The 17,622-nt window shown below is 34.8% G+C and overlaps 1 protein-coding gene across 4 annotated transcripts in view; it reads right to left on the bottom strand.

Moving 5' to 3' along the window:
• The window catches only part of LOC145675782 (protein FAM135A), an 817,324-nt gene that overhangs the window by 10,878 nt on the left and 788,824 nt on the right, over positions 1–17,622 (bottom strand). For all 4 annotated transcript variants that reach the window (XM_081746478.1, XM_081746479.1, XM_081746480.1 and 1 more), the window contains 2 exons: positions 10,493–10,694; positions 7,470–7,719 (listed from right to left, as the gene is read on the bottom strand). In XM_081746478.1, coding sequence (XP_081602604.1) covers positions 7,470–7,719; positions 10,493–10,694 — 452 coding nt within the window. The remainder of the gene's footprint in view (positions 1–7,469; positions 7,720–10,492; positions 10,695–17,622) is intronic.

The raw sequence follows: 17,622 nt of genomic DNA on the forward strand, positions 1-17,622 counted from the left end.
GTACAAGACTTTGTAGTTTTCAGAGGCGATATACAAGATTATTACTTGTATGATTATACGTATGCAATTTTATATTAAAATGGAGATTATATAGTTTAGAGTATTAATTTCCATGCATTTTCCAAGCGAACATTTTGGTTGCTTTCCATTCTATCGCAGAGTTATATCTATCTATCTATCTACATACAGGGTGCTTCAAAACAACACTAACAACGTTTGGGAGGTGATTCCTGACACCAAGATAAGACAAAAAGTATAGACCAACCTAGGTGCACAAATGCTTCCTTTCGAAGTTATAGGCTGCAGAAAATATGTCTTATCTTGGTGTCAGGAATCACCTCCCAAGCGTTGTCGGTGTTGTTTCCTAACACCATATATATATAGGGTGTTAATGAACTATACCGACAAACTGTAAGAAGTAATTCCTCACATCAAAATTAGAGAAAAAGTTCATATGGACCTATTGCGGAAAGTGCATAGTTTCAGAGCTAGGGCTGCCCAAAATCGCGAAAAACCTATATTTCAACAGTCCCTATTTCGAATTCCAGAAACTGTGGATGGTGGTCCTTATTAGCGTAAAGGAAGTCACGCATACACAATCCAAAATTCCATATTACCTCAATTTTCAATGGGTTTGCAGGGTATTCTATACAGAATTTAATTCTCAAATATTCCCTCAATAGAGTTTTTAGATATACCCTGATTTCAAGGAGGGCCCAAAGTAGGCAGGAGGTAAGCCTTGACAACAATTGACATCCAGTGCTTCGGAGGGAAGTCGGAAGTGCTGCGACATGCAGCTCACTGTTTCTTTGCGTTCGGAATAACGTGTGATGCGATGTATTTTGTCATGGTGTATTTCACGTTTTCTTCACTTATAAACGTGAGAGAAAACATCGCAGCATACTTTTTCCGGAGTACGAGAGACTGTGCTGTTGGCGATCCTTAACACTTCCGACATCGCGACAAAGGATTTCGTGTTCACTGCTGTCAAGGCTTATCGTTTGCCTACTTTAGATCAATCATAAAGTCAGAGCATATCTCAACATTCGGTTGATGACATGTCTGGAAATTTCACCCTGGAGGGAATACATTGCACACCCATTGAACATTAATGAAATATAAATTTTTGGATTGTGTATACGTGACTTCCTTCACACTGATAAGGACCACCACTCCACGATTTCTCGAATTCGAAATAGGGCCTCTTGAAATTTGACGTTTTCGCGATTTTGGACAGCCCTAACTCTGAAACTATGCACTTTTCCCTACAGGTCAATATGACCTTTTTGACTTATTTTGATGTGAGGAATCACCTCTTACAGTTTGCCAATATAGTTCATTAACACCACGGTTATGTCGGTTAGGCTAAAGGAGACGGTGAGGGTGAGTAATGAATGAAATGGTGGAATGAAGAAAGTGGGAGGAAACGGGAGAACCCCGAGGAAACCCACGCAAACGGTGTTTGTCCACCACAAAATTCACTTGGCGAGGACTGGGATCGAACCCAGGAACCCAAACACCAGAGGCGAACGCTCTACCACTGAGCCACTGTGGCCCCATATTATTTATATATACAGACTGTTCCATAATTGTGTTATTTTGTACAGCGCTGGGAGAAGATGAAGTTTATACACCATTAATGTAAAATTTGGCACTCTTATTGAGAAATATCTGAATTTTTCGAACTTTTAAAGAAAATAAGAGAAAATTGCTGTTTAGCCCCCCTTTTAGGGGTGTAAACACGGAAGTTCATTTTCCTTATGGGAGATTCAATGTTAAATTTTAGAAGCAGTTTTCTGCAATAATTATTCGTGAAGATTTTGGAGCAAATGAGTTGTATTTGTTACAAAATGCAAAAACACTCATTCACAAAGCTAGTAAAGCCGTCTCAAACATTATTTTGCGAAGGTCCCCCTTTTCGGGGGCAAGGGGTGTAAAAAGGTGGTGGGTGATATGTTACCAAAATCCCAAAATTTATTTTCGGAATGCCAGTAAGCGAGAGATTAATCACAAATATCACAGAATTAATACTCCAATGTCCTTACATGTAAGAGTGACTGATAATGGAGCTACAGCCCCCTTTCAAAAATAAAAAAAAAAAAAAAAAATCACCATAAATATCCTTAGTAGTGACATACGAGAAGAAGGTATTTTTGTTAATTAATGTGAAATTTGACGTCATTGTATCAAATGAGTATGCGTTTTTCAAATCTGGAATGTTAGTTTGATAACGCACCGCCTTAGGGGAGCACAGGGGCCGAAGTACTCGATGATGGATCTTTATAAAAATTCAAAATTTTGTTCCGGAAATACCAGTGAGCGTCAGATTTTTCACCACTGTCACAGAATTAATATTCTAATGCTCCTTGCATGTGCTATAGCCCCCTTTCAAAAATAAAAAAATCACCATAAATATCCTTAGTAGGGACATACGAGAAGAAGGTATTTTTTTAATTAACGTAAAATTAGACGTCATTGTATCAAAAGAGTATGCGTTTTTCAAATCTGGAATATTATTTTGATAACGCACCGCCTTGGGGAGGCACAGGGGGCGAAGCACTCGATGATGGATCTTTATAAAAATTCAAAATTTTGTTCCGGAAATGCCGTTTCACAATAAACATATATGCTCATGTTGCTGGTTTTTTGCTGCGTACTGTACCAGTGACTGATATTAGGCTACCATCCCCTTTCATAAAACAATAGAAATTCATGATGAATGTCCTTATACGCAAGGATCTATTGGCAGAAGGTAAATATTTTTCATTATAAAGTGAAATTTGGCATTATTGTCGAAAAATGTTTGTTTAGAAAAAGAGCTAAAGCGACAATATGATAATGGCCATGTGTTGATCTCTTTTAGTGTCAACTCAAAATTTGATTGACCTAACTGGAGTTTCAATGTAAAATGCGAAAAGCAGTTTGCTCTATATTTATACGAATTTTGCTGTAAATTAGCAGTTTTAGGTAGAAAATACGATACCATTCCTCTTCTTCCTCCCCTTTCATCTATGATGATACATGCGTTTCTAGTTTTATTACGCCAAACCTCCAAATTGGGGAAGATAGGCAGTAAGAAAAATTCAAACTTTTCGTTATTTCCCGTGAGCGTCAAAATATTTGAAAATATACCAAAATTAATGCTTAGAAGCTACCTCCATGTGCCACTTTAGTGATTCAATTCCCCCTTTCCGGTCCCAAAATCATTTAAAGAACCACACCACTTTGTTTTATTATCTTCCACGCTTCTCTCTGACCTATTCAGAATGCATGCTAAGAGATGTGTGTTTAAGAAGCACTGGAACACGTCCGAATCATTTGTTGGCGTCCCACTGTAAGCTGATTTTAAGCAATGTCAACAAACTTTTGTTTCTAAAACACCCTCTAATTCCTGACTCAACTTCTTGTTCATGTGTGCTGACAACAGTTTCAGGCCTTTTCTTATCGCAATACACCAACGATTTACGAGTTAACGTGTTGACAGTTCAATAGGATTTCGTGTCTGTAATCAACGCCTGGGTTAGATTGACTTCTTCGGAAATGGACATTACATAGTAGGTGAATCTCGGGGATAGACTGGCTTAATCATTTGATAATTACTTGTCGTTTCCAGTATACTTTAAGAGTGCATTCATACTGTAGTGTCCTTCGATCATGCAGTCTTTAACTCAGGATCAGCATGCTAATGTAATTGAGTGGTACATTTTATCAGAAAAATCTGCAAGAGCAACAAGATCCCGTATAGTTAAAGAACTCGGATTAAAAGTACACGATATGCAAATTCACCGTTTGTACAAACAGTTTCGCAGCAATTCTTTTCACACTGCCCATCTTGCATCTAGAAAAAGTGCAACAAGATCTCCAAGTGTATCTACAGAAGAAACAAAAAGACAGGTGTTGTTATCTGTTACTAGTTCACCGCGGAAATCCCTTGCTCGTCGAAGCTTAGGCTTAAATATTAAGAAAACTACACTACAAAGAATTTTAAGAAACTTGAAGGTAAAACCATACAAGGTCCGAATGGTTTCTGAATTGTGTGCAAGTGATTATGGTGATCGTGTTTATTTCTGTAACTGGTTTATCGAGAAGTTAAATGAAAACCCTATGTTCTTATTTCAAGTGATGTTTTCCGATGAAGCAAAATTCTTCTTAAATGATTCTGTGTCCTCATCACATGCAAGATATTGGTCATCGATACAGCCGAACGTGAGATCAGAAGTGTCAATGGACAAACGAGGAATAATGGTTTGGTGTGGTATAACTGCGACTTAGGTGATAGGACCTTTCTTTTTTGATGAAAATGTAACAACATCATCATACCAAAAGCTACTAAGAGAAAAAGTATTTGCTGAACTTAATCGTTTAAATTTAGGTCAAAGTGATGAATTATGGTTTATGCAAGATGGAGCGCCAGCGTATCGCTCAAATACGACTATAAATCTTTTGAGAGAGAAATTTGGGGAACGAATTATTTCTATGGGGTCAAGTGTCGAATGGCCACCAAGAAGTCCGGATCTTACACGATGCGATTTTTTCTTGTGGGGATTCCTAAAACAAATTGTCTACCAAAAATCATGTAACAGTGTAGAGGACTTGAAACAGAGGATTGTCCACAGTATAGAGATGATCACTCCAGATATGTTGGAGAAGGTGTTCACAGTTTCTTTAGTAAATCGCATTAATTTATGTCTTGCTCGTTCAGGAGGGCATGCCGAATAAAAGTAAGTTGATTTTATGGGTTTTACACTTAAGTTAATGATCTTTTTAAACAATTAGTGATAGTAGAGCCAAAAAGAGTAGTTTTCAACAAAGAATAATTTCCAGCAACTGATTCTTGTTCCTCGGGAAACATTTGTTTCTATTACAACCGTGTGTCCGTGCGTATTACGTCTGCAGTACATACGAGTAAGTTGTTATATGGAAAGTTGGATAATACGGTTATTGTGTAAGAAATAATGAAAATGCATGCTTTTTCTTTTTACGAATAAAGCAAACAATATTGAAACTTAAAGCTCACTTTTAATTTTTAAGATCTTACTTTCCATTAAGATTTTTTTTCCTGCTACATTTTCCATTGTCATTTTGTGTCCTATTTTGAGATGGTTCTGTTTAAATGTGTAGAAAATACGTAGGTGATTTGTGTGTGAGATTTTCTGGTATAAAAAGAGCCCTAATTGATTTTTTAAAAAATAAAATTCTTTGATTATATTCCAGTGACACCATAACAACAAAGCTATATGCATAATCAGTTACACTGACAGAAGTTATTCATTCACAGTAATTTCCAGGTTTATTGTATATTTTTTTTATTTTGCAATAATGACAACTTACATATTAATTATGACATATTTAATGTGAATTTTTGTGATTTTTGGAAGGGAGTTGTAGCCCATATAAGTCACTGGGACATGCAAAGAGCATCTGAATATTAATTCTGTGACATTTGTGAATAATCTCACGCTCATTAGCATTTTCAAACTAAAATTTGGAATTTTCATAAAGTTCCACAATCTTATGCTTCGCCCCCTTTGCCGCTAAAGGTGGCGCGTTATCAAAATTATACCGAATTAAAAAAAAAAAACCCAGCGCCAAATTTCACATTACTTGAATTTAAAAAAATAACTTCTTCCGGTGTGTCCCTGTTAAGGATATTTATAGTGATTTGTGGAAGGGGGCTGTAGCCCCACATCAATCACTGGCACATGCAAGGAGCATCGGAATCTTAATTCTGTGTCATTTGTGATTAATCTGACCCTCACTGGCATTTCCGGAAAAAAATTTGGAATTTTTATAAAGGTCTATCATCTGACGCTTCGCCCCCTGTGCCCCCTAAGGCAGTGGTTACTAAAATAACATTTCAGATGTGAAAACCTCATTCCTTTGTGCTACAACGACGCCAAATTACCCATTAATTGACAAAAAGTGCCTTCTTTTCGTATGTCACTACTAAGGATATTTATGGTGATTTTTGCTTATTTTTGAAAGGGGCCTATAGCCCCATATAAGTCACTGGCACATGCAAGGAGCATTAGAATATTAATTCTGTGACAGTCGTGAACAATCTGACGCTCACTGGAATTTCCAGAACAAAATTTTGAATTTTTATAAAGATCCATCATCGATTGCTTCGCCCCCTGTGCCCCCTAAGGCGGCGCGTTATCAAAATAACATTCCAGATTTGAAAAACGCATACTCTTTTGATACAATGACGCCTAATTTTACATTAATTAAAAAAAATACCTTCTTCTCGTATGTCCCTACTAAGGATATTTATGGTGATTTTTTTATTTTTGAAAGGGGGCTATAGCCCCATATAAATCACTGGCACATGCAAGGAGCATTAGAATATTAATTCTGTGACAGTGGTGAAAAATCTGACGCTCACTGGTATTTCCGGAACAAAATTTTGAATTTTTATAAAGATCCATCATCGAGTACTTCGCCCCCTGTGCCCCCCTAAGGCGGTGTGTTATCAAAATAACATTCCAGATTTGAAAAACGCATACTCATTTGATACAATGAGCCAAATTTCACATTAATTAACAAAAATACCTTCTTCTCGTATGTCACTACTAAGGATATTTATGGTGATTTTTTTTTTATTTTTGATAGGGGGCTGTAGCCCCATTGTCAGTCACTCTTACATGTAAGGACATTGGAGTATTAATTCTGTGATATTCGTGATTAATCTCATGCTTACTGGCATTCCGAAAATAAATTTTGGGATTTTGGTAACATATCACCCACCACCTTTTTACGCCCCTTGCCCCCGAAAAGGGGGACCTTCGCAATATAATGTTTGAGTCGGCTTTACTAGCTTTGTGAATGAGTGTTTTTGCATTTTGTAACAAATACAACTCATTTGCTCCAAAATCTTCACGGATACTTATTGCAGAAAACTGCTTCTAAAATTTAACATTGAATCTGCCATAAGGAAAATGAACTTCCGTGTTTACACTCCTAAAAGGGGGGCTAAACAGCAATTTTCTCTTATTTTCTTTAGAAATTCGAAAAATTCAGATATTTCTCAATAAGAGTGCCAAATTTTACATTAATGGTGTATAAATTTCATCTTCTCCCAGCGCTGTAGAAAATAACACGAATTATGGAACAGGCTGTACATATATATATATATATATATATATATATATATTTATTTATTTATATATATGTGTGTGTGTGTGTGTGTGTGTGTGTGTGTCCACCCCTGTTTGTCAGGGACGGATGTCCTTAGAATGAACGGGCAACTACTACTTTAAAAGGAACACTATACAGTTCGTAGTTTGACATATAAACGAAGTGTCAGTGCCACTAGTACGGTTACTTTTCAGACAGGCTTCGTAAATGTCGCAAATTCGAATATTCGACATAAGTACCAATTAAAAAAAAAATAATTTGATTAAAAAAATAAACATGGATTTCCATAATGTCGTGATAGTATGAACAAATATTGTATAGTCTGTACTTACCCATATTAACTAATCCACTATTATTATAAAGAGTACCCAAATGTGGTCCAGACAAAGAGAGAAATGTATGGAGCTTCGGCAGCAAATGCTTCATCTGCGGGCGAGCAATCGCAGATCGAATGATAATGTTGCCTAACGAGTGTCCTATGAAGCTAATCTTCGCAGGATTTAGGCTGTATGCTTCTACGTGATACAGGATTTCGGCTACTAACTTGTCGGTCATTGTATCGAAGTCTGAAAATGTATCACCCTGCGGAAGGACAGAGAAAAAAAATACAAAATGTTAATTACAGAGTGAAAACACCATCAATATCAAGTGAGTTTCACTTCACATTCTGAAACTACGATAGACTTTCAAACTTATTTCAATCCAATACTAAAACCGGAAGTAATAAGTGAGTGATAGTGGTATAGTGTATGCCTAAGTCATTCGAACATTTTTGATCCATGGAGCTCATTTTGTAATGCTGTGTCGCGGAAATGAAATTAGACAAATCAACGGTGAACGGTGCGTTCATTCGCCATTCCTGGCCAAACGCACGTTAATGCTTTCAGCGGCTTGCAGTGCAAAATGTCCCAGTTTGAATTCGTAAAGAATAACCAGTCTTAATTAGTGTGTTCTCCATGGTGCACTTTCCCCTAACTGGCTGGCTACCGTAGCCTCTTGCTGGACATGTACTGAATTCATGATGTTAGATGCATGACCTTCGTCCGTTCCTGTTTTGTTTTGGTGAAGTGAGTTTCCCAACAGACTTCAAACATGGCATTTCACTCGCACCAACCTAATATTTCAGTAAATACGAGGTGCGTTTGGAAAGTAACATCCGATTGCTCACTGTGCGTGAAATAGAGGAGGCAGCGCTACCATCTTTGCATGCGAGGTGCGAGCTGTTATACGTTTTCTTACGGCAAAACAATATTCAGCAGTAGCTATTCATCGGGAACTTCGTGCCGTGTATGGACCAAGTGTGATGAGTGAAGAAGTTGTTCGTGAATGGGTTCGCTGATTTAAAAGTGAACATTCATGACGAAGAGAGGAGTGGCAGGCCATCAGTGGTCACTGATGAACGCATTCAGAAAATTGATGGAAAAGTTCGTGAAAATCGACATTTCACAATCTCAGATGAATTGAAGAAGTGGCTTGGATCTCAGCGCTTTGGTGATGATGAGGATCTGAAAGATGCAGTTACAGGCTGGTTCATGGTAAAGTAAGGAGATTTTTATACTGATGGAATTTCAGATTGTACACAGATATGATAAGTGCTTCAATGTTTATGGAAACTATGTTGAAAAATAGAGCAAAGAAGTAGTTTTCAGATATATATATATATATAATAAATTATTCTTACTTAATTTGGTGTTTCTTTTTTTAACCCATCGTAGGTTACTTTCCGAATGGCCCTCGTATTTGTTAGAATATGATTCTTATTGCGAAACTCAAGTCGACAACTACCGGTAATATGTATTACAAAATTTCACAAGTTGTAAAGATAAATGACTATTTTTTCATTCTACGTAACCTGATAGGCTATCAAAACAAATTCCCCTACTGTCCCTCACCTTCTGTGACACTTCAAAAGGGGAAAGCAAGTCGATGATCATATCAGCGAGGAAATATTTTATAAGATACAGAATCGTGTCAAATCTAAATTTCCATCTAGCCATTGATCTATCACCTTTCAAAGTCACATCTAAAGTTATATGCTTCTGTCGGGAGCCGAACCTGGAACCTTGAACATCAAAGACATGGGCACTATCTAGAAAGAACACTAAATAAAGATTAAGTCATACTGTTATAAAAGAATCACACCATTTAAAAGACGCTTCTAATAAAACTACTTATATTTGTAACTGGCAAAAGTGCTAGCTACGCACAGGAAGAATAATGTTTGCGCACAATATTTGAAAATACAGAACTACGTATGATAAATAACGACGAGTAACGCCTTCGGCATTGTCCCTGTCAGTTCCCACGCCAGCTGACTTGCAGGTACTTCACTAAATTTGGGCTAAAATATTATCGGGTATGTCATCAATCAGTTTAGCAGCCCGAAAACTATGGATTCGACAGTAATATCGATCGTTTACGATTATTTTTAGAGCCTTTTTGTGCCCTTGCTGGCGCTGCTATCGATATATATTTTCCCGTACCTCCCTCGAAAGAAGAGGGACAAGTTGCTGTAGCCGAGAGCCTTCAATAGTAGGATGCAGACACGGTTGCCACATTGAATTATTTCATGGGTTTCGCTGTGCTCTGTCTTGTTAGCCATTTCTAAGTAGCTTACGATCTTCACTCACCAAGACCAAACGACTAAATGACAAATTGACAACACAGCCGAGGTCATTCACTTCTTTCCCAAAAGCAAAGGAAAGATTTCCTCCGTAAAACGGTAGTGAAGATGAGTCCAAAGTATGTTTCACATATTTTACGAGGGTACACTTGAAATAGGAAGACTCTACTGTCACTCCTTCCCATCCCATCAGTACACTTTCCAGATTGCAAGTCATATGTGAATGTCAACTTAATTTTAAAAATGAGTTTACATACTCAGTGTCATCTCCGTAACATAAGGTACTCGTAAGATGTTTGATTTTTGGCATAAAGTTTAAACCACCTCTTCCCTTTTTTTCCTCTTCTCCCCCATCTTAGAATACGGATAAAAAATAAATAGCCTACGATCTCTCCGACAGGTTACTTAGAAATATGCCAAGCCAACGGTGTGAATTTGTATACCCCAAAATTATACAAACATACATTCATTTTTTACATATAAGATAATCTTTTCTACAAAGATCATATTCTTCATACAAATAAATCAGTAAACAAAGAACACCAGCTGTTTAAACTTTATAGGCCTTATGCAGAGTTTTTCAGACGCGTGATTAGTGTCATAAAAAAGAGTTCGACTAACATATGTTTCCTGCAGTAGTCAGGCCTTTAGTATGACGCTAATCACATGTCAAAACTACTCTGCATAAGGTGGTATGTTTTTAAAGAATGTTTATATTAAAGTTGTACGTACTTGATTCCGTTCAGACATAAGAAACTCCAAGTTTGCGCCAGGCAATCCCATTTCGAGGTACGTTTTGACAAGACGAAGATCAGCGGAATTTCCGTCCAGCCCATGAACACAAATGATAAGGTGAAGCCCCTCTGGAGAGAATATCCGATATTCGTCACTTATATGAAAATATGGCAGTGTGGAGGCAAGCGTCGGAAAATCACTGCAATACAAAGACAAAAATTACTTTCAACAAACAACAAATAGAACTAATCAGCAGTTATGGTTTACAATATATTTTATAGTAAATCTGAGCTATATTTTATATGCATGTATACAGCTACTGTCATTGCATTTCAATTTTGGTATATGATTTATATATAATGTGGGAATACTGTTAGTTAGATATGTTTTCTGCATGTTTTCTTACGAAGCCATGACTGAGAACAAAATTAAGGTTTGTGTAAACGGAGAAGTTTTCTTGATATATGTCACTACAGTCTTTGTACCTCCCTCATGTATTTTTTACCTTTCACGAAAATTTACAATTTCTCTTACAAATTTCAACCTAGAGACTTCATACTTTTAGAGAAGGAAGTTCATAGCCTATCGAAGGCAACAATCCGTGTCCATTTTTTATTATGAATTTTCTTCATTTTTGAAACAGTTCCATTGTTAAAAGTTTGGATATCGATTTCAACAATCAAGCCGTTTCAACAATGAAGAAAATTCTAAATAGAAAATCGACACGGATTGTTGCCTTCAAAAGGTCATGAAGTTCCATCTCTAAAAATTTGAAGTCTCTAAATCGAAATTCGTCAGAGAAATCGTGAATTTTCGTGAAAGGTAAAAAAATACATGAGAGAGATACGAAGACTATAGTAACATCGGCAAAACTTGTCCCTTTAAACCAACCTTAAAGTGAAAATGTCCAGATTAAATATTACGTATAATTATTAATGATTAATAGAGCAACCCACATTATGCTTTATTTTTTCCAAATTATGCTTTATTGTTAATTTCAATCATTGTTTTACATTAATTGTGTATAATGTATAATATTTACTATACATTAAATACGGTATTTTAAATATCTTGATCTCTTTATTAATATTTTATGCAACCAGTTTCTTTTATATTTAAAGAACTTTCTACTTAATGACTGTAAAGAGATACGTTTTACTAGATTCAGTTTTTTTTCCTCTTGTGTGCGCCTTAGAGGTGCACATATACAAAAAGGGAAAGAAAAAGATGCCACTAAAAAGTACAGAAAGTGCTTAAGTTCAAGAGGTAAACATAACAATATAGTGAGGAGTTCTTGTGTACTATTCATTGTTGGCGGAAAGTTTTCTTCTTCTTGTTACGTTATCAATGATTTTGCATTGTAAATATTGGTTTTAAATAATATTAATACATTATGTAATACTTGCAGTTAAACATAATTTTCCAAGAATTGTGCTATATATTTTAAATTATGCTTTGTGCTTTATTTTCTAAGTTTATGCTTTATTATGCTTTTAAAATTAGTTTCTTCTGGACCCTTAAGCAACCACAACCATGTTCAAGGTACCAACCATATGTCTGAATTGCTATTATGCTTTTTATGTTTTGGGGTTGCCCTGATGATTAATATCAATAAATCAACAGAAATGTTTTTTTTTTAAAAAAAACGTTACAGGTAACACAATAACAATTCTTTACTTTCATTGAACTTGAGGGGAAAAAAGATCAAAAAATGCACCTTAAAAATAAAATATTAAATTCCCATAAAAATTTACTCAATCATTTTCAAAATTTAGAAAATCTTTTATTAAATTCTAATAAATGTTCATTCACAAGGATTCATTAAATTTAAAATCAAATTTTATCTTAAATATTGACTAGAAAGAAACTTATTTTATTCAATTCTCGAAGGTATTTAGAGAAAACATATCTGTGTTTAGAAACAGCATTAATTAAAGTTCAATAAATACATGCTTAAAAGATTCTTTAAGTTTAGGAATAACTTTCATTACATTTTCATTAAATTTTGGTCTCTACATTTACTCAAATATTATTAGATTCTCATAGGCATTTACTAGAAACGTTCTTCAAATTTAGAAGTACAATATTAAATCCCTATTATTTTACTTTAACCCGGCGGCACTGGCGCCAAGTCTCACAGACTCGTGTCACCTGTTCTCGTAGCCATATTTTTCAGAACTCTTCAATTTTTCCAAAGATACACTAAAATGTAATATTCGTATTGAAATTCGCAATATACCTGTTTAATATGCGTAGTACAAAACAAAATTATCAACAAAAAATTTAAACTAAAATTACTAGGTAAAGATTTACAATGTAACTAATGGGTCTGTGAGACTAGACGCCAGTGCTCAAGTCACATTAACAGGCGTCAGTACCGTCGGGTTAATTTAAGAAATTTTTATACATATTTATCAAAAATCGATACATTGAGAGGTCGGGTTACACAAATTTAAGAGTACCGGGGAGATTCTTTAAATTTCAGGATACATTTTCTTAAATTTGCACAAACATTTATTGAACAATTACTTACTGATCTGATGAGATGCATATTGAAATATAAAATATTGACCTTCAATTCATTTTAACATCCGTGTTTTTAAACCTGTTTGTGTATGTACATACAAACTCGGGGATGGAGAACTAACTTCTAGAATCTGCGTCCATAAATCAAAAGGCTTACCTGAGCCAGAATTTCGGAAGAATAGTATCGTGAGTCCACAAAGCAACGTAAAAATTCCTTAATGGAGGCATACTACACCTCTACTATGCAGCAAATATAATTTTGATTATTCATGTTTTACAACTTCTTCAAATTACCCAAATCAAAAGGAAGCACCACTTGAAGATCACTCTGGCCCTTTGTTTCAAGCATGATACAATTACTAGAATATTCTATTTCCTACAGAGGATCACGAAATCCAAGAAAACCTATCTCATACCACAAAAACTGAAATGTTTGTAAGTAATTACTTGACTGCTGTTTTTATGTAAAGTTGTAGGATAGATCGTCTCTTTTCAGAGAGTAGGGTTTACTCATGAGTCAACCGAGAAACGGAAAATTGTTAACAAAAGTCCATCAAGTTTGTGTTTGGTAATGATTATTTAAAAAAAAAAAAAAAAAAAAAAAAATCTCCTCTGGTGAGGAGTTGGGGGGGGGGGGGCGTACTTAAATGTACAGGAGATGTAAAGTGTTTACAAAATAGTGGTAATTCATATTGTGCATGATCCCGGGATAAATTCCTTAGCTCCGGTGCAAATTCCCAAGGTCTCCCCTGAAATCATCACTGGTGTTTGGAATGGTTATCGTTGTCATCATTTGGTAACCTATTTGCGTAGAAATAAGATTACGATATCTTGTTCAAGCGAACACGTTAAAGAACTTGATCTTTTACTTAAAAATGTACATATTCTTCACACCACACTAAAGCAACAATTCATTTCATATGAAAAGCGCAACACAAACATAAAATATACAGAACTAATTTATTTATTTATTTATTTATTTATTTTGCGTTCAAGAGACCACAGTATTGTACATTTGTACATGCGGTATAGAACATGTCAAATTCTATTATTGTCTATATAATAAACTACTACTATACTACCTTATACATCACATTAGTCTTACAACATGATACATATATGTACATAGAAATACCATACCTTATCTATTCATCTACCTGATTTTATTCATAGTGCGAGAATCTATAGTTTTTTTTTTCTTTACATTATGCTATCTTCATTTAGTATTTAGGAAACACGTATTCAAGATATTTGACTATAATAATATATAAATAAATATGACTATTCATGTAATAATAAAATAGAATACCTTACTATTGATTCATACAACTACAAGTTTCTAGCTTGAGCATGTTCATAGAATTCCGAGACAGTATAAAAGCAGTGCTCTTGTAGGTACTTTGTTAGTCTTTGTTTAAAGAGGTGATCTGATTCTGAGTTTTTTATGTTGATGGGTAAGCTGTTATAAATTTGTATTCCTGTATATTTTGGACCTTTTTGATAAAGTGCTGTATTATGAATGGGAATTGCAAAATCGCTTTTGTTTCTGGTATTGTATGTATGAATGTCACTGTTGCATTTAAGAGACGGTTTCAGGTATTTTCTTATAAAGATTGCCGTTCGTAATATATAAAGGCAAGGCAGTGGGAGAATTTTAAGCTCACGGAATATTCTTTTGCATGATACTCTTGATTTTGTACCTTTCATTGTTCTCAGTACTCTTTTTTGAATCTTAAAAATTGTCTTACTTTCTGCTGCGTTTCCCCAGTGTACTATTCCATACGTAAGTAGACTCTCAAACTGACTATGATAAATTACTTTTAAGGTTGATATGTTGAATGATGTCTTCACACTTTTTAAGGCATAGTGCACTTTACAAAGTTTCTTTTGGAGTACAGATACGTGCCTATCCCACGTTAGTGTATCACTTACCCAGAGTCCTAGAAATTTCGTTGCTTTAACGTTATCTATATATTTATTTTTAATAGATATGATTGGATTATTTACATGTGTATTTCGAGAGTGATGAAAGTTTATTACTGTAGTTTTATCGGTATTTAATTTTAATTTATTATTTTCAAGCCATGAATTTAATTCTTCTATTGTTTGTTCGATACTAACTTTCATTTTACTGTCAGTGTATTCAGTAATGGCTAGACTTGTATCGTCAGCAAACATGGTTGGTTTGGCTGTTTTTATGTAAGCTGGAAAATCATTGATGAAAATTATAAAGAGAGTAGGACCTAAAATAGAGCCTTGTGGCACCCCACATTTTATTGGTTTGATGTCAGAGGTATATTTGAAACTTGTACCCCGCTGATCCGTGTAATCAATTTCTACGGCTTGATTTCTATCTTCTAAATAGCTTTGGAACCATTTATTTACAACTCCTCTTACACCGATATTGTTTAGTTTTTCGAGGAGTATTTGATGCGAAACAAGGTCGAATGCCTTAGTTAAGTCAAGAAAAATGCCAGTACATTTTTTCCTGTCGTCTAATGCATCCCGAATATAATCGAGATAGTTAAATATCGCCGTCTCAGTTGACTTTTTGCGTTGGAAACCATTTTGAGCAATATCTATTATATTATATTTTTCCAAGAAGCTTACTATACGTTTTTGCATACTTGATTCAATGATTTTTGAGAAGGGCGAAAGTAAGGCAATGGGTCTATAGTTTTCTACCTTATACCTATCATCTTTTTTATGAATTGGTTTAATTCGTGCTAATTTTAATTTTTGAGGAAACTGTCCTGATGAAAAGGAAAAATTTATAAGATATGTCAAAGGTTCCTCTATATAAGCGGAACTTTTCTTCACTATTGTCATTGGAATGTTATCAAAACCTACTGACCATTTGTCTTTTTGCTTTGAAATTATTTGAGCAACTTCGTTAGGTATCACTGGCTGAAGGAACATCGTTTTTTGTAGCCTATCTTCCGTAGATTTTTTTTCGAATTTAGTACCCGTTACACTTTTATTTCCGATTTCAGTAAAATAGTTGTTCATAATATTAGCAACTAATACTGGGTCAGTTATTTTAGTATCTACATGATTCAATTCAATGTTTCCTATCTCCCTAGAAGATGCTTTACTGTTTGTTTCACTCTTTACTATTTTCCAAAGTGTTTTTGATTTATTTTTTGAACGCTCAATTTGTTTGTCATATTCCAGTCTTTTAGCCATTTTTATTACACGTCTATATATGCGCTTGTAATTCGCGTAATATCTATTAAGTTCCGGGTTCGATAACTCTTGTTTGACTCTTTGTGTCAACTCTCTAATTTTTTTGCTGGATTTCTTTATTCCTGAAGTTATCCACGACTTTGTCTTATGTGTGTAAATTTTACGAGTGGTAGTCGGGAATGCTGCATTAAAATAGTTACTATATATGTTAAGGAAATATTCCCAGGCTTTATCTACTGTAGTTTGCTTGTAGATATCCTCCCATGTTTCACCGCTTAAGAGATAGTTGAAGTAGACCACATTGTCTGCGCTAAAATTTCTTTTAGTGATAGTTTTCGATATTCTATTAATATTGCTACTGGTTACATTTAGAATAGTAAAAATTTGAGCTTCATGGTCGGAAAATCCGGTATTGAAAACTTTCACGGAATATTCCAAGACATCTTTGTTTAGGAGCATTTGGTCTATTGCGCTTTTTGTTGTCGGTGTTATTCTGGTGGGTTCCCTAACTACTGGCGTTAAGTTGTATGAATCAATAAGAACCTGTACGTTTTTATCGATTTCGCTTGACAAAAAATTAACATTTAGGTCACCTATTACTACTACTTTATTACCTGGGGTAGTTAATTTTTTCAGTATCTCATCTAAATTGTGTGCTAATACTTTAATATTACTATTTGGGGTTCTGTAAATACAAATGATAAATAGTTTTTGTTTTGGTAACTCCATTATACAGGACTCAAAGTCTTTTTCGGTGTTGAGGTAATTAAAATTTTTACATATATTTGTCTCTAATCCTGTTTTAATATATATCGCAACTCCCCCTCTTTGGGTACCCGTTCTACAGTACCACTCTACTAATGTATAGTTATGGATTTTATAATATTCTATTTCATCTAATTTTAACCAATGTTCCGTTATACAGATTACATGTATATTATCTAATTCAGTGGAAAGTAGTACCTCCAGCATGTTAATTTTTACCTTATTGAGACCTTGAACATTTTGATGATAAATATTAATACTACCTATCGATACATGTGTAGTATTTTGTTTCTTTAAGTTTCTTCTGTCATGCGTAAATTTTGTTTTTGAATTTGTTAGCGTTTCACGAGTGTTTGAACATTTAGTAGTATCGGTATCCCCTACCATAAAAAATCACTGGATAATATTTTTCGCGTTCTCTTCCGTCGTTCTACCTTTTGGCCATTTTCTGTAGTTACATCGTTTACTCGATTGTTTTCTGTGCGTGGATACAATAACTTGTTTTCATAATTAAGATTACTAAAACTACTAACTTTACTCAAGTTACTGCTAATTTGGCCTGACCCTATAACGCCATCATAATCTGCTATCATCTTGCTACTATCTTCTGCTTTCTGGTTTAAATCATTTGACCTCTGTACTAAGCTAAT

This window comes from Thermobia domestica, chromosome 18, assembly GCF_964235325.1.
Source record: "Thermobia domestica chromosome 18, izTheDome1.hap1.1, whole genome shotgun sequence".
NCBI lineage: Eukaryota > Metazoa > Arthropoda > Insecta > Zygentoma > Lepismatidae > Thermobia > Thermobia domestica.